Here is a 25,539-nt window from a genome sequence, read left to right as displayed (position 1 = left end):
TTTAATGATAACCACAGAAAAAAGAAAATTTATTGTGCAGGAGCCGCAGTGGAGCCAGCATCACTTTTCATTGCTATCCAAGGTCACATTATCGCTGTTAGCTGACCAAATGATATTGTCTTTGGCTGTGTCTATTGCATTTGAGATCCCACATTTCTTAAACCATGGCCTCCAAGATTGCGAGTGCTAGCAGGTTTTACTCCGGCCTTCCCATCTGCACTGAGAGAGCTTTAAGTTCTGAGGTGGGTGTGGCCAACTCCTCCTCTGCACCACGGCGCTCGCAACCTAGGGCTTTTAGTGCATTGGGGAGGCTTTCAGCCGCTATGGTACTGTTGATGCGGCTTAAATGAGACGAGAAAAGAAAATCCTTTTGCACTGCTAAGCAATCCCTTACTGATTTAGAAATCACAGCTGGCGGTCTATGAGGGAGCAAACTGCATGGTGGCACCTATTTATTCTCAAATGCGTTTGTTTCGATGCTCATACTCTTACTACATTCACGTTGGTATGCAGGAAGGGAGTACATCTGCAAGTATTTACCATACAGGCATTATACAGTCAACGTCCGATTTTTCTGACTCCCCAGGGGCCGCAAGAACGTCCGAAAAAAATGAATGCATCCCTTTTACTGTCCCCAAGGGCTCAAATCGCCATAAGCACATCTGAAATGGCACTTATTAGGCGTATCAGTGCTCGTAATGGGACAAGAGAGGGCAGGTGCACGCATGCAGAATTAAAAGAATGCATCCCTTGACAGTTGCCTCGTTCCACTCTTGATATGCTTCGCGGCAATACATTGCTTTTGCTTCACCTAGTAACATTGCTGTATCCCGGCGAAGCTGGCTCTCGGGAACGGGCATTATGAAACGAGTCGTGGTTTCCGCGCGTCTCGCCATCGGCGAGGATTACAAAAGTGGAGCGAGTGCAGTTGCTGACAGCGACGAGTCTTTTTAATGAGAAACGCGGCACCGAACAAACAACAAGAAGCGTTTTAACGAACGTCGAAGTAGCTAGGCCTAGCGTGGCCGCGGTGGTGGCTGTACGGCGGCCAGCAGATCTGCGTGCAAGAGCCCGTTTCAAGATGGTGAGATAATCAAAATTATGGCGGTGGTGGCTTCGATTAATGCCGTTTCGGACCTGCGGTCACCACAAAAAGTCCGGTCAAATCGGACGGCGAAGGGCTTTGGGGTCCGAAATTTCAGACATTCTTAAACATATATTGACTATATGGCGTACGTAGCGGCGCCGCAGAGGCAGCCGAATTATCAGGTATGTCCGAAAAGATATGTCGTTGACTCTACTTGACAATTTGCAGGTTACATGTATGTTTATCATTGTGTGAGCTGGTTTCAGAGCATTGAATGAGTCACATGCTGGTGTTGGCACTAGCTTTTGCCTGAGCATTTCTTCGTCGTGATAGGGCGTGAAGCAAGACGTCGCATGATCTGTCAAATTAAGGTGCACATAAGAGAACCCTCAGTGGTTAAAATTAATTCGGAGCCCCCTACTATGGCGTGCCTCATAATTATATAGTTTTAGCACATTGCACACCAGAACTTTATTTATTTATTTATTTATTTATTTATTTATTTGTTTGTTTGTTTATTTATTTATTTATTTATTTATTTATTTATTTATTGCCTCAATCATTTGCCTCAATATTGCCTTTAGTAAAGCTTTATCGTGCTAAGTCACGAACTGTGATGAGGGTCACCTTGCCATCTGATTTTAACACTTTTAACGCTGTTTATTGAAGGAACCAGTGTTGCACGTATTCACATGCATGAGCTCACAAGTGGAAGCATTCTTAATTGAAAGTACAGACGAAAGTTATATGCATGTCTAGGTATCTAGCCTTGCTTTGTTAACAAAGGGACAAACCTAACTCACAGGATTGGATATGCAAACCAAAGGAAAATAGTATTCAAGGTGAAGTGCCACAAAATGTGCAAATGCATAAACAATGTTTCAGCTTAGATGCAGCAACCTTAAGGAAAGTTTTTTTTTTTTTTTAGCAAAGTAAATTTTCGTGTTTTGCTGCAGTCTCAAAGCTGAATTGAGCGATAAACTGTGCACCAAGCGTGAAAGAATAAATTATGCTATTATTTATTCCTTTATTAGTACATGTAGTTGCCGCCCAAACAGGCATTCACTAAAAGCAGTAATGATTAAAATGTAATGCGCATCAAACACAAAGGCTACTTGCTCTTTTGCATGTCTGCTTAGGGCATGTTTAAATTTTTTAATACATTTAATTATATATACCATACATTCCTTCAGAAGGCATTGGGTATAAGGGAAATGCTGTTAAATCAGTGTTAAAACAAGCATTATTCAACAAGGCACGAAAGTAAAGCATCACTTTTAACAAAAAGCATTATTCACACAACACAATATAGCACATGAAACCCATAACAGGAAAAAATGTATACACGCAATGATACTAGTAAATATTACACCAACATCATAGGACTATACAGTAGAAGTACAAATGTGAAAATTGCCATATCAGTTGCTGAATCACTGCAATGCGAAGTGCAAAAAAAAAACTTTAGAAGACACTGGGCAGAGAGCAATTAAACCCTGCCATCTACAGTAAGCTACCAGTTCACAGACAATGGATGGTGAGTGAACTCATACATGACTTGTATAGGAAAATAAATTAACAAACATAACATAATACTATAGATACTACAATATCAATGGTAGGTATATAGAAAGTTAAAAGAAAAAATAAGGCACAAAAGGGCTGAACACTTGAGGCAGCAGAATGTTCAAGGCAGAGCTGAAAAATTACCTAGGATATATCCTGTGAAAGTATTTTGCAGCTCGTAAAAAGAGAACAAATGCGCGCATTGAGATGTCACATGGTTTGCTTTCTCGGCCACCTCCACGGGTGCCAGAGCCCTCAGCTAGCAGCGCCACCGCAGGACAGCCAGCACAGGAATTAAACTTTTTTGCTGAGATGTGTGCCGATAGGACGACCGAAGCAAAACCTGCCAGTGCTCGCAACCTTGGAAACCATACCTAAACATTGGAGGTGCAATCTGGACACCAGCTATAAGTAATGTTCAATGATAAAATTCTCGTGCTCGCAACAACTTCCAGCATGGTGCGGCATGGCCTTTGAAATTGGAAGGTGGAGTGTGAGATTGGGGTGGGATTTCGGCACTACTTGTTGAAGTTTTGGTTCCATGCTCAATTCTAATGCGCGTGACATATATTAGTAAATTCTCTCATAGTGTCTCGAAGAGCACTGACTGGACTACATTCATGTTGCTTATGGAAGAAGCGTGTCGGGGAGATTTCACCGGCAACGTCGACGACGCCATTGCAGACGCAGTGAAAGCTGCGAAGTGTTTATTATCAATGTCATCAAACCGAACGGATTTTGACATTGAACTTGAGCAACTTCGTGCGATTCAATGGTGTGCAGAGCGACGATACAGACGCGCTAAATCAATTTATGATCTGAGACAGCACAACGCATTCAGAAGGAAATTCAGCGTCACATAGACAAACTAGAGAGTGAGCGATGGAAGAGATTTTGTGAGTCACCGGACCCTCGGAAGCCGCTTTCACATATCTGGAGGCCATTCTGCGGTCTTCGTTCATGCCCGCAACAACGACACCCATTCGCAGCTTTGGCCCTCCATCTTGGCCAAACTGAGCTTGGTGTGGCGAAGGAATTCTGTGTGAGAGTCGCTGGCGAACCTGTCAACACCAACATTGATGTGAGTGACCTCCCTGCAGCTCGGGTACCAGAAATGGACACGTCCTTTACCGTGGAAGAACGCGAAGCTGCCCTGCCTATTTCGAAATGATCATCCTCTCCAGGCCTTGATGACATCACCTATGCTGCGTTGGGACACCTTGGACAAGAGACAAGAAGAGCGCTTCTGAGCAGTTTCAACAACTCATGGCATAGAGGTACAGTTCCCTGGCAATGGACGTTAAGTTGGCTGGTACCTTTGCTAAAACCGGAAAAATTTCCGTTGGATTTGGCAGCATACTGTATTGCCCTATTGCTCTGGCCAGCTGCATCGGGAAGGTGATGGAAAGGATGGTCCTTGCACGTCTAGAATGGTATATCGAGCACTATAATATCTACCTAGCTTCCATGGCAGGCTTTCGTCAGGGTCGTTCCTCAAGTGATAGCGTCATTGACCTGACAATGTTTGTGCAACAGGAGAAAAGCCGTAGCCGTAAGCAAATATCAGTTGCGCTCTTTCTCGACGTGAAAGGCACATATGACAACGTTGCACATGATGCCGTCATCAACTCCCTGGAGACTATTGGAATCGGCGGCCGCATGCTTCACTGGTTATCCGACTATATAACTCGCCGGTTGTTTTTTGTACAAACAGACGATGGCCCCACAGTTGAATATTACACTTACTGTGACATGCCTCAAGGAGGAGTATTGAGTCCCACGTTGTTCAATGTGACACTCATTGGGCTAGCTGAAGTTTTACCTAAAACAATCTACCTCTCGATATATGCAGATGACATCTGTCTTTGGACGTTTGCAGTAACTCGCCTTCAGGTTCGGGCGCGATTGCAGTGGGCAGCAACATTGACATCAACATACCATATTTACTTGAAGCTAGGCTGACCCCGATTCTAAGCCGACCCCCTAAAGTCCAAAGCCAACAAAAAAAATATATATATATATTACCTCAAATGTAGGCCGAACAAAAAAAGCGAAGACAGCGTTCACAAAATGCAAACAGCATTTATTGAATCTGAATGTGCAGAGCTCATTCAATGTCGTCGTCACTGCTAGACTTGTCGCTGTGTTCCTTGTCACTGTCACCTTCAAACAATGCACTATACCAAAATACACAGCCATCTGGTCGGCGTTTTCGATTTGCCCAAGGTTGCAGCCTGCCGCTTCTCGCTTTCGTAGCACGTAGCGCTGAAAAGCTATCAGCTTTTCTTCGAAATCACTTGGCAAGTCCAACATTGGAAGCTGAAGCCGAAGTGCTTCATGAATTTTTGAAGCCAGCCCCGGCTGACGTTGAAATCCTTTGGCGTTAGGCCTCACTCCCTCGAAAGTTTACTAGCTTTTGCTTGGAGCACTTCTGTTGTCACTGGAAGGGCAGCTGCTGCCTACGTTCTAACAAAGTCAGCCAAAACTGTCTCCACTTCGTGGTGACGGCCTTTCTTTGGTCCGCTAAATGCCATCCTCGTTGCGGCGCACGCAAAAAGCTGCTGTCATTGTCCCCTCCAACGACGGACTTTTTTCTCGTCAACGCCGAAGTCCCGCCCAGCTTCAAGGTTCGACGATGCCTGTGCGGCTATCACAACTTTTCGCTTGAAAGCGACACTGTAGTGGCATCTCCTGCTTGGTGCCATCACGATAACACCACGCCGCACACCGATATGGCCGACACGACACAGGTCAAAATGGCTACCTCGCTTATGTACGGTTGGCTACTGGCATGGCTAGTAGCGGCTGTGATACTGACTTTTCTAGATGGCGCTAGCTATGCACCATATTTAGCAGTTTCAATGAAAAACTAGTGCGTTTCTTGAAATCCCCGAAGCTAAGCCGACCCTAGAGTTTGGAATATGATTATTTGAAAAAAACTATCGGCCTAGATTCGAATAAATACGGTACCTTCAAGCACAAGGCTTGGCTGTATCGACCGAGAAATGTGCATCGATTGCATTCACACATAAACCAGTCTCCATTAACGGACACACTATCACCTATGGAAAGACTCGTCGATTCTTGGGTGTAGTAATCGATCAAAATCTTTCCTGGATGGCCCTCATTGCACATACCCGAAGAAAAAACTGTTGTTGATTGCTCAGGTACTGAGATTCATGTGCGGGAAAACATAGGGCACATCTATAAGCTCCATGCTTCAGTTGTACAGAGCTCTATTCCTAGGTCATTTACACTACAGCCTCCCAGTGTTGTCCAGTACGTGCACGTCAAATATTTGCTTTTGGAGAGCCTACAGTGCCTAGCATTACGCACGTGTTTAGGACTTCCTCACTGTGCATCAACAGCTGCAAGAACCAAGCTCGCCAAAGATCATTCCATCCAAACATACATTGCTGTGAATTGTCTCAGGACGCATATCCGTCATCTTTTCCGCGTCCCTGATCATCACTTAGCATTCTTGCCACTTATAGTTATAATCATATAAGTTATAATCACCCATACAGATTGTCTTCCATTAGGATACATACCAGCAGCAAGGCCTTCATTACCCTTTTGGTGTCTCCAACAGCCTCAGGTGCACCTAAGTATTCCTAAGTAAAGAAGAAGGCCAATCAACCAACAATAGCTCTGAAACAGATGACGCTGCTATTAATCAATGAGACATACGGGGACCGAATACACATCTATACTGATGGTCCGGTCTTGCCTACCAGCTCTTCAGGTGCCATTGTCATTCCGGCTACGAAAACCACAATCAAATTCAAACTGTCCCACATGAAAACATCAACGGCAGAAGAGCTTGCTGCCCTGCATGCTGCTGTCAAATATCTCCTGCAAGAGACACCTCAGAAATGGGTTATTTTTTGCGACTCTAAGGCAGCACTTCAGAGTCTTCATTTTGCCCCATATCATAGGACTCATGGGCAGCTAACATATGAAATAAGAGAAGATTACCATCAAGCTATCGCTAAAGGGCATAAAATTATATTCCATTGGCTACCTGGACATACCGGCATTGCTGGTAATGACCTCGCCAACGAAGCTGCCCAGTCTGCCCATCTGGATGCCTGACCAGTTCCAATCCCCTTATCAAGAACCGACGCTGCAAGAAAGCTTCGTAATGTGGCTAAAGCTATGACACACAAATACTGGTCTTCTCCCAACCTCCCGAAGTATCATCTTCATAGGCTGGATCCATCCTTAAAGCTGCAAGTGCCATAAAAAATTTCCCGCTCTGAGGCGACAGTATTGTGCCGCCTCTGGCTTGGGGTGGCATTTATGAAGGCCTACTCGTTCCTCGTTGGAATGGGGGATACGCCCACGTGCGGCTCTTGCGGAACCACAGAAACTATTGAACACATCCTCTGTATCTGTCCCCTATACGACATCGAGTGTGAAGTTCTCCGGAGAGCACTGAACCAGCTGGACTCTAGACCATTTTCCGTAATGAAGATCCTTGGACCCTGGCTGTACGCGTTGATGGCACAGAAAGCCACTAAAGCTCTCTTGAAATACCTCAAGTCGACAGGTCTTGGCAAACGTGTGTAGGCTCGGTGCGAGCCTTCAACTGTGCGCGAAACTGTGCTCTCTCTGTCTCTCTCTTCGTCCCCATACCCCCTTCTCCCAGTGCAGGGTAGCAAACCGGACGTGTGTCTGGTTAACCTCCCTGCCTTTCCTGTCTTCTATTTCCCTCTGCCTCTCTTCGGGAAAGAAGTATGCGTCAGAATCGAGTTAATGTGGTAACTGGTATCAGCCACACACTCTAGTGGATATGCCCTGCTGCACTCCTTGGTGAGTTAAACGTGGACCAGGGTTTCTGAACAACAGTGAGCTTTAATTTGGCTCAACCGCCATTCGGAGTGTGGTCTATGCCTGCCGAAAGATGCTGCCCCAGTAACGGCGGGCAGGCCACTTCTGTAGCCCTATCATGGAGGATCGCATATTGATGTGTGCTGGTGCTTGATTGCAGAATGGACATGTGCATGTACAACAAGCATGGTGCGAGTTCCTGCAATGCTGAAAAGAAAGAAAAAAAATCATTTTTCTACCCTGTCTTGGAATTTAATTTCATGTTTGCTGCGTAACAGCTAACCATGCTAGTGCTGAGCTACACCGGCTGCTTCACATAAGCAATGTAAAATTTGCTTAAGGCATGTTAGTGGGCTAGTTGGTTTGAATCCATGATAGAGTGTGCAAGCACAACTGAACGAGGACGTAGAAAGAAACAGACACACAGAGACACCGCTTTTTAGAACATGCAGTGGTGCATGTCGATGAATCGTACACATGTGCAAGGCATTGTGAAAACATATGCTGTAGTGGTTACAACGATAAACCGATGAATCGTATCTCCGTAGCAACACTTATGGCTTGCTCACGCACCTTTCCTCTAATTTTGCAATTTCATAGGCGTCCACGATCTCCCTTGTCATCCTGCTATGAGCCCTATACAAAATAGAAGTACACTCAAACATGGGTTTGCAAGAACAATCTCGGCAATCAATACCCAAATGACCCGAGATTACCCTAGTGACGTTATATTGATGCTCTTTTAGTCTCTCATTGATGCATCTGCCGGTTTGACCAAGATACGTTCTTCCGCATGACACTGTCTCTATGTAGCGCTGTCTCTGTGTATGTTTCTTTCTACGTCCTCGTTCAGTTGCGCTTACATACTCTATCATGTAAAATTTGCATAGCACAGGCACATTTGCAAGTCTTGCACTGTGCCTGAGAAAGGTGGCCTTGCCAGTATTGTACACACATCTTAGTGCACGGAATGTGAAACATGTACACTGAGAAGTTGCTGAATTGGGCTGGCTTGGGCGCAGTTGGGAGCAAAAGTCTGGGGACCACGGCACCAGCGAGAAATTTAGGTTTCTTCTAGTACAGCTGTGCAACATGAAATTCTCTCAATATGTTGCATTGGTTGAGAAGGCGCACATGGACTATACCACTTCATTTCAGCCTACATGCCTAGGCTGCAAAGTAAAAAGAAATTTTAGTACCATCCGCAGTCCAAAGACCTTTGCTCGCAACTGTACATGTTGGAAAAGTGCAAGAAAAGGATAAACAAAGCAGACAAACAAGGTTCTTGCATTAGGATAACTGTGAAGCAATGTGAAACAAACATTCCACGTGAACAAAGTTTCATATTTACAATGATAGTTTCTGGATTCTACCTACACTCAAACCTCAATATAACAGAGTTGTAGGGGAAGCTGAAATTATTTCGTTGTATTCGTTACTTCATTGCACCGACTATTGCCCTTTACTGCAGTATATGTCCAATGGTATGCACAATTTTAAACATGCAAGCCGAACCGCAACGTGGCTGCATATCCAATGAAATTTTAATCAAACAATAGCACAACACTCTCCGGCATTTCCAACACGTGACAGTTTAGGGCCTCAGCTTTTACGTAAGTCTCTTTTCGTTTCAATGCCACTGTCTTTCGCTTCCGCTTTTTACTTGGCTCGCTCATATTGTCATGATAACAGGGAAACAGCAATGTGTTTGAAGGAAACAGATAGTATGCCACGATGCAGACCAAGTCCATTGTTTTCTAGCAACACATGGCTCTCGCATAACACAACGCGCCGACTACGCAGCCGGGACAATATTGGGCGACCTCCATGACTCTCGGAGATAATTTCATTTTCACGAGATTTGAAAAGCTCTTGGCTGTATATGCCGATGCGTTCAGCTAGTGAAAGTGAAGCTATCTGATCCACCACTCTCTCATGGCCCAGTGGCTGCTGTGGCCCCGTAGCGTGACGGCACTGGCTTGACTCGGCCGGCTCATGCCGGTTTCACGCAATCTCGGAGATCACGCCTAGCTGCATGAGCCAGCGTGGCATGCTGCAGTGACAGAGAGAAGTGGAGGTGCCGGTTTTTAGCATGCCCTTGTAAGCATCATCATTGACACGTGATGCAGCACAGCTAGGCGTGGCCACTGAAATTGCAATCTCAGAGGGTGTGCCTAGCTTCGCCAGCTACGTACTGCAGTGAGACGGGTGCAATAAGATTAAAGAGAGGTGCTACTCGTATGGTGGCCAATGTGCACATGGCTACGCCTGGCAGTGGAAAAAGGCCAGTGTTGCTCAACAGTGTATTGGATGCAAGAATTTTGAATTGCCATGCAGAACCCAACGGAAAGTGGGAATGGCCAGTATTTTTGGTTTTGGAGACGAATCAAGTTAGTTATATCTATTGACAGAAGCTTTACTTCTTTAAAGACTTTAAATACTTGCATCTCTATGGGGATTTCAAGGAAAATTGCATTTACTTTATGTACATTATTACATTGTTTTGTGCCTCGTTATAACAAGGTTGAAGTGTACATTCAACCTGCAACTGAATATTAACATTGTTGCCACACTCAGATCTTTCACACCTTGCATGTAATAACTGTGTCACTTTTGCAACACAAAAATATGACTGTTACTGTTACATCGAATTACGAATTATCTTTCATGTGTGATCCACTATTGTTTGATCGCAGATATGAGCAGTAAGAGAAGTCTCTAGAGCCTTCGTAGCATTGCCTGCTCCATATGAAATGGAGTACATAGCACATGACTAAAGCGGCCGGTGAAAATATGGCGTAGAAGGTTAAGGTGGCAGAATTCCTAGGAACATATAATGCTGCAGTATCTTGACTTCCTTGCCTTTCAGAGCACTGCAGCTAACAGCATGGTGCGAGTGCCATGTGTGGCTAGTACTTTCATTGTTGGGTATTGCGGATAAAAGTGCAATGCCATGCAGGATTGCACACTTCAGTACTCACAGTTCGACTCTCACTTACTGTGTTGCAAACACTATCAGAAACTCACGAACTGCACAAGCCAATCTGCCCAGTGAAAGATGAATATGTTACGTAGGTCACACTTGAAAAAAAGGAAGAACTCTCCGCAAAAAAAAAAAAAAAAAAATGCTGGAAAGAGATGCTCAGGCAGCTGAACTTTGATGGGCAATCACTTTACTTCTGCGATGTCATGCAGGCGAGGAAAAGTAGCCAGAAAAAGATATGCTAGTCTGGTGGGGCTCCAGCCACATCTCAGCAGCGATAAATAGTGCACAAGTATGACAATGAGTAAACATATAGGTGTGTCATATGATACCGCAGTTATAATAGGAAACTACAATGTCTGTGAAATTGGCGTACATTCGGAAATAAAATATTTCATTAGCTGTACTGTGATAACAACCACTTTCATAACACGAACGTGTTGTGTAACACACGAAGTACAGGTATGCACTGGCATAAATATGCTAAAAAAAAGCCTTTGAAAGGCATCATTTACAACTTCTTTCTGTCAAATCTCAACATAATGAGCATCGATATAACAGAACATTGTAAGGTATAAAAAAGAAAATCAAATATTTTTTTTCTATCAGAGTGTGTCACGAATATATGCTTATAACGAATATTGGATATCATCAAGGTATTATTGGGCTGGATGCAACTTTATCATAATTAGTTGACTGTATTACCAATGAGAATATGGATATTTCAACAATGAAAAGGAAAAAAAAAATGAACCATCAGAAAGATCAAACATGTTAGAAGGTTGAGCTACTGAAGTAGCTAATACAAAAAGTTGGGCTAGTCAGAACAAAGACAAATTTCCAGCACTTAGGGAAAAGACAGCAAAATGTTAGCAGATAAAGAAAAAGCTACAGAAATTATGAGAATTGTCTGCTAATGTATAAGCATTGTTTGGCTCGGCTGTGACTTCGTTTTTGCTTAGTTTACTTTACGTGCTTTTCCTTGCTTATGCGTGTCTACCTATGGCCTTTCCCATGGCAAAGAATGCTTAGGTTTTAGTAGACAGCTGACAGATTTTCTCGTCGCATCCAACCCCTTTAGTGCAATTGTACCAATTGAGCTGGAACGCCAGGCACCAGTGAATCTCAACAGAGCAGAGCGGTCAAAAGCGATCGTCATCTGCTGCAGTAGCGGGTGAGGCGTTTCGTGAGGGGAGAGTGCATCGTTGCGGAGCCATGTCACCCTCGCTGTCGTTCTTGCAAGCCTGTGTTATGCGCGTGCTCCTTGTCTGAGCAAGCTCTCGACTACTTTCTGACTGCACATCAATAAGGCCCTATGAAAACTCGCCAAGTGCCTCAACTCACTCGCTTCCCTGCAAGGTGTTCATAACTCGAAGGATGTTCAGTAGCACTCGATTGAACATTGGTCCACCCCATAATTTCAAGTAGGGCCACACCCGAATTTCAAGTTGGCCCACCCCTGAATTTAGTAGGTCCACCCCCAAATTTCAAGTGGCCTCAACCGCACATTTCAATTGTGTCAACCCCAGATTTCAAGCAGGCCCGCCCCCAAATCTAAGCTGGCCCGTCCCTAAATTTCAAGTTGGGCCTCACCCAAATTTCAAGTTGACCCACCCCAAATTTCAAGTTGACCCACTGCAAAGTTCAGTTGGTCCAGCCTTATATATGCTTCCCCATGCATTTTCTAAGGAGCCCTGTGTATCTCTATGGGTATTGTCTATTTATTTTATTTTTTTGCTTTAAATTGTTCCTTATTACTTAAAAGTTTCCGATCATCTACATTTACACTATCATAACAATTAAACGTCTTAACTTTTTAAATTACGCATTTTTGTGCAGAAACAAGGCATTACACTTTTCATGTGATGGGGCTAGGGAGCTGGCCAAAGAATGTTCACTCATTAAAAACAGGGAGAGAGGGTGATAGAAGCAAGAAATTAAAGTACTATAAATGCCAGCCGTAGTTGCAATTTGTAAACCTTTATGTGCGACCACGGTTCAGTACAAAATGGCTGGTCCGAGCCGGACTGAGGCCGGCAGCGAGTTAATTTCCCACGTGTGGCCGCAGGCCAGGCGCTGGCGTACCTGCTGCTGACGCCCGCGTCTCCGGCTCTTCCTGCACACACATCGCTACGCCGAGCAGCCATCGACCTGATTGGCCGGGGCTTCACGGTCTGGCAGGCACACATGGACGTATCACGTGTGCTGCTTGGCCTGCTTGAACTATGCTGCGATTCGGACAAGCTCGTGCCCAGGTTGGTGCCTTCCCCTCTCCTGTCGCTTGGAATCAGTGTTTGTTATGTTTCATGCTTTTTTTAGCTTGCTTTTTGGAGCCAAGTTCAGGGCTCTCCACCTGGTTCCCAGCATAGAGTTTCTTTATAGTTACCTAAAGAGAAAACTGGCACTGTAGTGTTTTGGTTGTGTGTGTGTGTGTGTGTGTGTGTGTGTGTGTGTGCGTGCGTGCGTGCGTGCGTGCGTGCGTGCGTGCGTGCGTGCGTGCGTGCGTGTGTGTGTGTGTGTGTGTGTGTGTGCACGCGCAATGCTAGTAAAAGGGGGTTAAGGATCAGCATCTTTCTCAGAGATTGTCAAAACTTTCGAGGCACATCTAACAGCATTCTTTCTGTCACAATAATCGAGTCTTCCAAGACAACACATGAAATTCTCTTTTTATATTTTTTTCTGTATTATTATGCAAGAACACTTTTTTTAAAGCATACAAACTTCTGGTTAAAAGGTACTGGAAAGTCGGTAGTGTTGGAAAAAAGACAAGGCTTGCACCCAATACAAGTCACTTTTAATTTTATATTAGTCTTCCTTTCACTTGGCAAACTGAAATGTTTTGTAGTGATTAGCTTCATTTGTGCAACTATGGCAGTGCTTAAAGACAAGCCATATTCGAGACAAGCTGAACATGTTCATATTCCCAGCATTTTCTTGATGGGCATGAGTTTACTAACAGTGCCTGCTAAGAAACGCATAGGTGGTGGCCCTACATTTCTCCGTAGGCAAAGTTATAAAAACACGATGGTTCCAAATTTGTGATGTCGCAGGTTTGTATTCGTGTTGCCGTGGTGGCCTTTCCGTGTGGACACAATGTGATTACAACCCTACCAATTCTTCACTAGTGAAGAATTATACAGCGAAGCAGCAAAGCTGATACAAAGACGTGCAGTTTTGAAACAATGTACAGTAACCACTCATTATAACACTATCACATTATTTGAATCTTATCATGGCCCCGACCACTGCATGTGAATTTTAGACTGCGTTATTCGAAGTGTAGTGGCACTAGACACCACTTAGTACAAAGCACAAAGTGGGAAATTTTCATGGGACTGCTTGGCGCAGCCTTAACAATGACCCTTTGCACTTACTCACATTAACCTTATTTTTCTATTTTATTTGTAAATACTGCAATCTTGTGCAAGAGTTCTGCAGGTGATAAATATACAAAACTAACAAAAAATGAATATTACAGAGCACATTGCCATAGCTGTACAAAAATGTTGCTGTTGCTAAAGTACAACATGAGAAACAAGAGTATAAATATAAGTACATCTGTAAACAATGTCACGAATGATGATGCATTTCAAAATGTGACGATGAATACTGTGTTATGATTTGTTCAGAAAAGGTGTTCCAAACAATTATTGTTATTGGGAAATGGGCATACCTAAAGCAGTTATGAGGTGTTAACAAAGTAATTGCTAGGGAGTGCCAAGCATAGCCTATTTCAATAGGGAAGAGGGCCGAAGTGTTAACTTCGAGAGACAAAGAGCACCACGATGGTCAGTCCGGCTTGCGTCCTTGGGACTAACTGAGTTCTGTGGTAACAATCAAAAGACGAGGCAACTGTTACAGGCGAAGTAGTTTTCCTTGAGATCGCAGCGGTGTCAGCTGTGAGAGAATGATGTCACGGGAAGCGAGTTCTGAGCTAGAGGAATCACTGAAGTGTGCCGATTCTGTTTCTTTTTTTTTCCTTTTCTTTATCTCTACTTGGCAGTGACTAGCCATGCACGATGCAACAGACCAGAAAGTCCACACTCAGGTGCTGTTTGTGACAGCAGCACTGACAGTGCGCAGCGCATCAAAAGTATCTGCACTAAAAAGGACGTTGTGATCGAACTTGTATAGACATTGCGCTGGCATTGGGGTATGCTGTGATATCATAGATTCTCATCACAGCAGTGTTGAAGCTGCTCTGGTAAACTTAGCTACTGAGCAGTTCAAGTTATCTCAAGGTTAGGCATAACAAGAATTGAATCGGATTCCATCAACATGTATACTGGACGTGAACCTTTAACTCAAATACTCGCACTTTCATATATGTGAATGTTGTACCTCTGTTCAAGAGGCAAATAATCCTTTTCCGGAATTGTGCTGTACCGTCTACTCAAAACCATTGAGAGACAAAGCTGGTGGCATTTTGCTAACTTATGCATCAGTGGTAGTGATGCAAAAACATCGGTAGTACTATCAGTGATTGTCAAGTAACAGCATGTAAAACGAGGGACAAATGTAGAAGAGAAAATAATCAACTAGCCCAAATTTCTACTATAGTGAAGTATTATCACCAGTTTAGTCATTTGGCTATGGTGTTAGACTGCTGAGCATGAGGTCGCGGTATCGAATCCTGGCCACGCCGGCCGCATTTCGATGGGGGCGAAATGCGAAAACACCCGTGTACTTAGATTTAGTGCACATTAAAGAACCCCAGGTGGTCGAAATTTCCAGAGTCCTCCACTACGGGGTGCCTCATAATCAGAAAGTGGTTTTCCCACGCGAATCCCCATAACTTAATTTTAGTTTAGTCATTATTGAACTATTCATAGTGTTATCGACAGTACACTATTGATAGTACTATTGATAATACTCTATCAATAATGTAAAATTTCACAACAAATTTCAAGTAAACATTTCATCATAAACTTGGCAATGTTTCCCAATTCCCAGCTGTTAATGATGGTCAGTTGTAGCAAAGTTTCTGGTAGCATCACAAGCTAAACTTTGCAAAGCTATTGATCGCATGCTCAATACAATGAAAACCTGTTGATATGTTTCTCGCTTTTGTGTTTTCCTGGCTGCTACGTGGCATTCTTGCTGTCCTGACTTAGGTCCCATTGACTCCCACATATTATATTCCCGCTTGATATGTTGCCATTCTGTTATGTCCCCGCATCTTACATTGCGTTTGAATGCTGCTGTCATGTAAATTTATGGTGCAGTGGGAAATTTGCTTGCAGCATTGCTACGAAGACAATCACTGTATACATTGCTACAATTGACCAGTACATTGCAACAAGTGACATAATTTACTATAAGCGACTAAAGCTGCACAAATGAGAAGAGTTAACTGAGGGGCCCGATTTTTATTAGTCATAAGAAGCTAACAAACAAAGACACCAAGGATAACACAGGGGAAATTACTTATACTTACTAATTTAAATGAAGAAATTATAAATTAATGTAAAAGTGAATGAAAAAACAACTTGCCACAGGTGGCGAACGATCCCATGTCTTCGCATTACGTGTGCGATGCTCTACCATTGAGCTACAATAAAGCCATGTTATGCAGTGAAGCACACACAAAGTACTGCAGTGAAACATGAAGAGTTGAAAGGGGACCTCTGTCACGGACTACGTGTCCCCTGATTACATGTGCACGTATACGCCGTCCGCATTCACAATGTGAGCACCGAGACATCCAGTAATTGTACTGGCAGCCATTCAGAGCTGTTTCTGACATAAATGTGGCGATTTGCGACCTTCCTCACTGTTACATTTTCCCGGCTGCTAAACCTTTTTTTCCATGGTCTCTTGAAAAACGTATCAAGAGGGTTCTACTGTAGCAAACTATCGCAGTACTATCGATGGTTCCATAGGGAAATATTGTGGTATTATCAATGGTGCTATCAATAGTGTTGTAGCATAATATTGTGACGTTATTAATAGTGTTATCGATAGTATACTATTGAGAGTTTTTTTTATTCTATAAAGTTTAAGAAAGCTACCTGCTGTGGTTGCTTAATGGCTATGGTGTTGGGCTGCCAAGCACGAGGCTGCAGCATCGAATCCCAACCACGACGGTCACATTTCGATGGTGGCGAAATGCAAAAAACACCCGTGTACTTACATTTAGGTGCATGTTAAAGAACCCCAGGTGGTCCAAATTTTCGGAGTCCCCCACTGCAGCGTGCCTCATACTCAGAAAGTGGTTTTGGCACAAAAAACACCATAATTTTTTTTATGTTTAAGAAGACTATCAATACTATAAATAGCAGGTAAATTTACTGATAGTTTTGCATCACTAATCAGCAATGTAAGTATTGTACATGTTGCATTTGTGTGCCTCATGCTTATTATGTGAAAAGCTTGTCTACTTCTCTTGCTTTTGCCTTTCAGCAGGGCAGTGTAAGCATTTACCATTCTTTTTCTTTATCCTATCATTTATTATTCCTTGTTTCATTCTGCTAAAATTAATTCAGTGAAATCTTGTTTTAACAATGCCACGTTGCACAAGAACGTACCTTTGTTAGATCTGATATTTGTTTCATGCACATATTCATTACATCTTGACAAGCTAGCACAGTTTCGTGATTGTAGCTGTTACTTTGCAGAAACCATGTTTCTAGGGCCCATGTTGAAGAAACAAAACTCCTCATAATGACTTCTTCAACAAAATGTGTCGGCATTTCTTGCCTTTTTCTCTGATGATCACTCATTTATGAACTCTCGGATACAGCAAGCGCATTCCTTACAATCATAATGTTCGTTATGGTGGGATCAACTATAGTTAAAGGCAATCACTGATTACTCATCGTATTGGTTGCCACCATGATCTAGTCCAGTTTTGTTGCACCGCGCATCGGATTGGTGGATTGAAGTCATTATTTCCAAGGCTCGGAAACACCAGCAGTATAGCATGCAAGGCCAGTACAAGCCCAAGATTGGGCTACGTTGGTTTACATGGGACACCATTGCTCGGTGGCTATGGCATTCCGCTGCTGAGCGCGAGGTTGCAGGTTCGATTCCCGCTATGGCAACCAAATTTAAATGGAAACAAAATGCAGAAAAGGCTTGCATGCTTAGAGTTAGGTGCACATTAAAAGAACAAGCCAGATTGTTATAATTAAGCCAAAGTTCATTTCCTCAAAATATAAAATCTCTGCCATTTTGGTCCTCCAAGGGAAGCAGATAAACATTTGAACTGCTTCACATAACGCCTCTAAACAAGCCGAAAACGAAGGTGTAGCAATGTTTATTTAACCCTTAATTGAAATGCACAGTTAAAAATTTGCCTGTATGTCACCCTTAACCGTCTCCACATTTCATCAAAATATAAACTTTATGAGTGAGCTATTTAAAAAAAGAAAACTGTGATAACAGGCATGTAATGTTTTTCAGCACTTCTAGTCACAGCAACAGCTTTGCTGCAAAGTGCCTGTGTTCACAACTTCGCTTTTGAAGGCTACTTCAAACAGGCTACTTGCACCATCTGGTGTCGTTTGCAACAAGCACAGAGAAACAGAGGAGCTCAAACCATCTCGTGGGCTGCAGGAAAAAGTACAATCAGCACTGGACGAATTGGACTCCTCGTTTGTCTTTTTTTGCAAGTACACGCTCGACGAGCTCGGCTCGTCTTTATCCATAAAGGGTTTAGGAATAAGGCAGCAGGTTCCCGTCATTTCCTTCCAGTAATTTCTGCACAAGCCTCCATCTTAGAAGTGCTGCTGCTTTTGTCTGTTTTTGCGCAGCATGTCGTACGGGCTGCCGCTGACACCGGCGGCAGATTCGTGCCGCACAGCGCGGCACGCGCTGTCCCTCATTGCGACGGCGCGTCCGCCAACGTTCATCACGACGCTGGCCCGCGAGGTGCATCGCTACAACACGCTCGCACAGAATGCACAGTCGCTCAACATCTCGCTGCACCAGACGGTGCTGAGCCGTGCGCGGCCCGAGATATTGCGCATCGTGGAGCTGCTCATCGACAAGATGCAGACGGAGGTGGCCGACCTGCTCGTTGAGGCAAGTCGATGGGACGCACCATTGGCCGCGATGGATTAGGGCTAACGAGCACTTCAGAGGAAGCTTTACCTTGCGAGCTCTTGTATAAATACATTGGAATGGATGTATTGTTTTACTCAGCATCTACTGCACCGAGTTGCTGAGGTTTGTTGCACGTGAAAGAAAAAGTTGGGCTTCTAACTGTAGAGACTTGATCTTTGATACTAGGCTGTGCATTCTTTTTTTTTTTTTGCATTTGAATGTTTTGTGCTTCATTTTCTTCAACTTTCTGTTTATTGAAAATTTTTATAACTGTGAAGCCCTAGACCAAAACTTGGCTTCCTAGGGTCGGTAATATTCCACTTTCTTTTCTAAATGCAATGCATTTTATTCAGGAATGTTCAGTGGTTGTCTGGTGCATTTCACGTTTACTTGAAATGGGAAATTGGAATTGGTCCCAAGTTAAAGCTTCCTTGCATAGTTAAGTCTCTTTTGTGTTCGCATCCTCATTTCCGTGTTATGCTTTTTTTTTTTCTGCAATGAATTTACCAACCCATTCAGCTGTCAGTAACAAGTATCAACATAGTCAAACTTCATTACAGCAAAGTCACGTCCGACATAAAAATGCCTTCCTTATCTTCTATCTTTGTTGTAAGCATATATTTGTGACATGCTAGCATTGGCAAAAAAAAGCAAAGTTAAATTTATTTCGTTATATCCTATTTGTTATATGCATCATTGTTATATAAAAGTTTGACTGCACTAAGGGATTATGGTCTCACAAAATTAGAAAAATTTCCCCACTGTCCTTGTCCCGAAATAGCCACAGAAAAAGAGCACAGGTGAACAGCCCCGCTGTAAACATCTGAAGCCAAACAGTGAAATTACTGCGATATTCCACAAAAAATCCCATGCTTTAGTGCAAAGGGTGCTGTAGCAAATTGCAAGAAGTATTGATTGAACTGCTGGGCTGAAGATTCTATGGGAAGGGGCATACCAATCAATGAATGTATCAATCAGCTTATCCATTTAGTTGTTAGATCCAATGGCAGGACCCCAGAGCCCTTCTTTGAGTTGCAGGAGGGGTCTGCAAGCTACAAAAGGCGTAGAAATTATGAGTATTTTATTCAAATTAAACAAACATAAGTCTAAGAAAGTGGTAGAAAAAAAACAGCAATGTGTTTCAAAGCAAGGTGCACATAATAACTGAAGTCCTGCACATGTATGCATACACTATGATTAGTCAAAATTACATTATTCCAATTTTAATAACAAATGTGCATTTAAACATTTGAAATCTGTGTTGACTTGGGCTCACGCATCCTGAAGGTGTCATTCATTGAATACTTGCTGGATAACCTTTTGCGGTGTTCCTTGATGTCCATGTAGAAAGCAGCAGCTGTAGTGGTCGTGAGCATTTGGAGGGTTTTTGAAATCAGGAACGCCTGGAAGTTTTTTTCGGAGAGTTCATTGTAGCTCATGCCCATCATCATCATTTACAGAAAAACCTGTCAAGATTTTCTTTTAGCATTTTATTAATGTTATTTGTTTAATCCATGGGCCCAGTCTCTAATAATGCAGAAAACTACGAAACTCCATAGAGTACACGTGAGGGGTTGTTTGCCTTCTCTGTGCAGCATGCAGTACATTGAAAATATCCTTGGCTACCAGTCATGGCCTGATTCATCAGAAATGTGCATGCCTTTAGTTCATTCCATGCCTAGCGTTCCAGATGTGTAGGTTAACCGTCTGTTTTTCTTTTAAGTATCAGTTACTTAAAAGACTCCGCATTCTTTCACACGCATGTGTGCATGTGTTTTTTGATAATCTTGTTCACCTCGTTGGCACAGGCCATGCATTATTGAATTATGTAACAGTGTTCATGTCTCCATGCATTCTCATCGCTTGTGTTCGGCACAGGTGATGGAGATTGTGCTGCACTGCCTGGATCACACACAGTTGAAGATGCGTGGCCTCAATGAACTGTTTCCTGCCATTTGCAGGTATGTCCTCCTGTCGACAGTACTGAGCATACCTTGCTTCGTGCTTCCTAAAGTCTGTGGAGTTCACTCTCCACATTTTCTTGTTTTTCTTTTCCTGTGAACTCACCCGGGTTTCAGTTTTTACCCAATACGAAACTTGTTCAGAGGCATAGTCATGCACTTCATCCACTTCATCATGGTGTTGCGGTGAGTTATCGCCACATACAGTCGCTGTTAAAATTTACCACATGGATTAACAAGTGCTGGACATGTGGAACTCGCACGACAAATTACAAGTGCAGTCTTTATAACTTACTGGCTTGGTTTGGCTTGTCTTGCAGTTTGGATGGGGTCAGCGACTACGGATCAACTAGGCTTTGCTACTTTCGGTTTCAAGGAGGTGCCAGCGACACGGTTGACAACAGTGCTGGCGACATGTCAAAACCAAAATGTCACTGTATTTCTGCTGAACTCAGTGGCCAAATTGGCATGCGGTTGTGCTGTCGAGAGTCTGAATTATCACATGACTCCTTGTGACATGGCTAAAATTTCAGTCGTTCTCATACATTAAGTCTGTGGGGCCTGTGGCGATGTTGTAGAGCTGTCCACATTATCAGTCAGCACCTGTAGATTCGCACAATATCTGCATCCTTTGACTTTTTCTTCCACTTGGATATCTTGCAAACTATGGAGACATGGCTCTGCACAAATATACAAATGCAAGCTATTTTTTATTTAGCTGTTGCTAAATTAAAAGCCTTCCATTAATTCAACTCATGCAATTCAATTTTTTTGTTAATTCAATCTGAACCAAGGGTCCCAGCCAGCGCTAATGCATTTCTATGAACCAAAGGTTTCATTATTTCGATCCTCAAATCGGCCCTCTCCACATAATTTGAACTTCACTGGTCAGCGCAAGCATGCCTGACCTAAGTCACAATCACAATGGCCGTGGCGTCTGTTTCAGCGATGTTAGGGGACAGTGAATGAACGGCACATTATGTTCCGTCAAAAACATCCAATTTCGACCTGCCTTCATCAGATTTTGAAAAGAGAACAGCGGCTCACAATTGATAATTAACAAATTTACTCGTTTCTAACTCACCTCGTTTCCACTTTGTCCAAAAATTGCCTGCATATTACAGTCTGGTGCGAAACCATGTTTGCAGCTTCAGCAGAAGTCCACCGGTGAAGACAGCGTCATCACCATTGTAAACACAAGATGGTGGAGAATAAGTTTTTGCATAGGTTGGTGAACATGACACATCGTTTCCAGGCTGTAATTACCAAAGCTTACTCAAAACATGCTAGTTTACACAATAAGCTAGCGACAACAGAGTCATGTCAGGTGCTTCCGATGCTCCGAAAACTTCCATGCATTACAGGATGAACTGGCAAAATGGTAAGTCTAGTAGATGTGGGCCATCATACCGTTTGCGATGGATGTGGAGTGGTTCAGTAAATTCAGAATATCAAACACACAGTGGACCGTACAGAAAATGACATGTTGTGGTCCATAGACAGCGATTATGTGCTGTCTGAGAGCGGTGGCAAAGAACATTAAATTTAAATAAATTTTACATCTGTCAAGGTAACACTTCCCTGGTTTCTTTTTCTGATTGCCAGAATTAGAAACATGCTACTATATATTTTGTGTTATAAAATTGAGTACGCATTAAGTTTGGGTGCACATTGCTTTCTGCTACAAATCCATAAAAACTGGGTATGCTTAGATTTGTGGGCGCATTAGAATCGGGCAAGTACTGCCAAATGAAGGGCAGTAGTTTGGCTGACCGCTTCTTGTGCCTCTCCTTATAATTTGACCCACCAGATAATTTAATCTATTCTGTGAGTCCCATCAAGCTTGAATTAGCAGAAGTCGACTGTACCAGTTATGATTTGAGCAGTAGCCTGTTTATCAAATTTCTTACTGATGTTGTCTGACGTTTGCATTGCATTTTCTGCAGATTCCACAATGTCAGCTACTGTGGGGCAACGAGGCGCATCGCTGTTGGAGCCAAGAGCGGCAACCTGACTATCTATGAACTGAGGGCCTCCAAGTCGCAGGCATGTCCACTATTTCTTTCCTTTTTTTTTCATTTTTGTGCATTTTTGCAATTCACTCCTCCAACTACAACTACGGTTGTACTTGTCATTTCTATCACCTTGGTTCAAGACTGTGTTGACAAACTTTCTGGTCTCTGAAAACCCTCGCCAGCCTTTTGTAGAGTGTTGAGTGGTACATCACTGCCGTGCCCTCCCTCCCCACTACCTGGCCTTCTTATGCACACCCATTCAGTGCATATTCACAGATAATCTAAAGCTGAATGTATGGCACATACACAAATACCCAAGTATTAGTGGACAAGAGGACGGCCACTACTGTAGATTAGCATAATGTCGGTCGGCTTGCAGTGGCTTCCAGAGAGGTAGTTCCTGATGTGGCTTCGTGACTGTGGGCAACTTGGTCGGCATGGCGCTGCACTATCCCGGCCGGCGTTTTCACTGCTACCATTCTGGCTCCCGAAGTGGGCTGTACACGCCCCAGTGTGCATTTCGGACCGTTGCCGTAATTCTGCACGTATGCACTGGTGCCTGGCATAATGGCCCAGTCATTGGGGCCAGTCGAAGTCCATGCCTCTGGCAGGCAAGCATGTGTTCAAGCGGGAATGTAGCTGGTAGCCGAGGAGCATCTCGAAGGGAGACTTTCCTTCCCATTTTGGGGTCCGCCTGTGATCGCTCAGTATGATCGTATAGTCTGTCCACACGAGACAGGGAAAATGCGTCGACTCCCTTAATGAGTGGATGTATTTTAATAATCTGGCTCCTACTACCGTGGCCATAAGCTCGAGCATCAGGAGTGGTAAAGTCTTGGTAGGTGCTGCTTGAGAATTTGCTACTGTAAGTGACGTAGCTCAATTTCCGCTGTCATCACCTGCTCTCAAATAGGCACATGCTCCATAAGCCTTCAGGCTGGTGTCGACGAATATATGCAATTGTGCCCTTCTCGACCACTCCATATAGCCCATCTCTCACGGAGTCTGGAACCTTGATGAAGCCAAGCTGGATTATGTCTGCGCGCCATGCTATTCGTGGTGCCTTGATCTCTGGTAACCCATCAGTTCTGCAGTGACAATGAAGGGCGGCAGAATACCAAGAGAGTTGAAAATCCGAGAAGCAGCCTTGAGTAGTGCAAGTTTTGTGACGGGCTGAGCTGAGGCTAAATATTGGGCTACAGATTTGGAATAAAATCAGTTTCTGTATCCCATTGCGTTCCCAAAACTTCACTTAATTCCCTTGATTCACCTTCCGCTTGCTCGTCCTGGTTGTCAAAAATGTTCAGTTGTTGCTGGTTATTGGTCTTCCATTTTCTAGAGTAGTCATGCTCTACAGTAGTTATGTGTTCTACTTCAAGCTCATTGTCAGTAGTGTGCTCTTTGAGTGTATTGTTAAGCTTCGAGAGCTTGTTACTAGCAGATAGACAATCAAGAATACCTGAAAGCTTGGGCTTGTCCAGGGTAGGATCTAAGTAGCAACTGGGTTTCCTGCAGAGTTTTTGTGTTCTGTGCTCGTTGAGCTGACCGCTTGGTCTTGAGGCGATCCATCCAATTAGCTCTTGAGATAGAGGTCTGGCATCCATGCCGATCACGAACGATGTGTTATCCAGTCAGTCCTCGCTGCCTGCAGCTCACAGCGGTGGAGTAGAAGGTCCTTTGAGATGTTTGATCAAGGAAATGAGTCTGCACGGAAGTTTTCGGCACCAAAATGAAGAAAACTAACGAGACACAAAGGAACCAGCGCTACTCTTTGTTCCAACTTCCCTTGCAGTGCCCACCTGCACACATTTATTCGCCTTTTCCTGCAAGTGAGTTACCCTTCTACAATACTGAAAATACCAGTCTTACCGTGAGAAGACGCTTGATAAGACAGAAAAAATCACGAATACGAAAGATGGATGACGACACCACCTTCGAATTCCCGCACCAGCGCACCATGAGGGCATGGGCTTTGATGGTATCTGCTAAGGCCTAGTTAATTCTATTGCGGCAAAATCGACTGCATTGCCTTCTAAAAGAGTCAAAGACTGAATATGGCAAGTTTTGGGAACCTTTGCTGAGCCAACGCGGCCCAAATACGAAAAAATACTTTTGAATTCATGATGTCACACTGGTGTACCAGGGTTGTGGTTTCGGCATGAAATTCAAGAATTGAAACTTTGACCTTCATTTCCTCTTCTAATAATCAACCTATTATATAAAAAATAATGACAACAGAGTTTTCAAAGAATGCTTTATTAGTCTAAAGTGAGTTACTGTTTTGCTTTAGTGTCTTATTAATGTTAGGAGGTCCCCCTCAGTTTCTTTAAGGGTCCCTGAAACAGTTCGGACAAATTTTGTAGACGCGTAGGGTACAGCTACAGTAAAACATTAGCACCACAATTTGAGGGGAGCGTCTCATATTAAGAGAGCTACAGACGATTACAAGTTACCCTCCTCCCTAGCCATGCTTCTTCTGCTCAACTTGTTCGCCAAGCGACCGGGGCTAAGCTCCGCCTTCACTGGCTCTGCATCATGATGCGACGTCATAACGTCTACTTCCGGTTGTCTTGGAACCAGCGTGTGTAGCCTCTCCAACCTCTCTGCTTGCCGCCTGGCCGTCGCTACCCAGCGAAAGCTATCTAAGCCGAGTGTGTTGCGAGCATTCTGTCTCAGCACTGAGCATGTCTGGTATTCCGGTAAACGCAGGCAAGCTGGGCATTTTGACGGATGGGTGGAGGCGTAAACTAAACCCCCTTCATACTACTACTGCTCTGATGAAGGGGCTTTAGCGTAAATGTGAACGGCCCGCACGGTGCAGCCACCTGGTGGCACAGAGCTTAACCACCGAAACGCAGAGTTACCAATGCTCTGGCCAAGCGTAAAACATTGTAAACATTTTAAACATTTAAAAAGACAACATGTTCATGATTACGCTCCTGGCAAAAATTTACACCAGCAGCAAATCAGAATACACTTGGTTACTGCCATATTAGGTATGTGTTTGGATGGCTGAGATCCATGCCACCAGGTGCTTGCGTTTACCCA

At 43.7% G+C, this 25,539-nt stretch overlaps 1 protein-coding gene across 4 annotated transcripts in view; it reads left to right on the top strand.

The window, feature by feature from the left end:
- The window catches only part of Rbcn-3B (WD repeat-containing protein Rbcn-3B), a 188,248-nt gene that overhangs the window by 149,201 nt on the left and 13,508 nt on the right, over positions 1-25,539 (top strand). For all 4 annotated transcript variants that reach the window (XM_072288168.1, XM_072288166.1, XM_072288167.1 and 1 more), the window contains 4 exons: positions 12,538-12,724; positions 18,224-18,494; positions 20,394-20,476; positions 22,423-22,522. In XM_072288168.1, coding sequence (XP_072144269.1) covers positions 12,538-12,724; positions 18,224-18,494; positions 20,394-20,476; positions 22,423-22,522 — 641 coding nt within the window. The remainder of the gene's footprint in view (positions 1-12,537; positions 12,725-18,223; positions 18,495-20,393; positions 20,477-22,422; positions 22,523-25,539) is intronic.

Source organism: Dermacentor andersoni, chromosome 5, assembly GCF_023375885.2.
Source record: "Dermacentor andersoni chromosome 5, qqDerAnde1_hic_scaffold, whole genome shotgun sequence".
Taxonomy (NCBI): domain Eukaryota; kingdom Metazoa; phylum Arthropoda; class Arachnida; order Ixodida; family Ixodidae; genus Dermacentor; species Dermacentor andersoni.
This window is presented reverse-complemented; position numbering and strand designations above follow the sequence as displayed.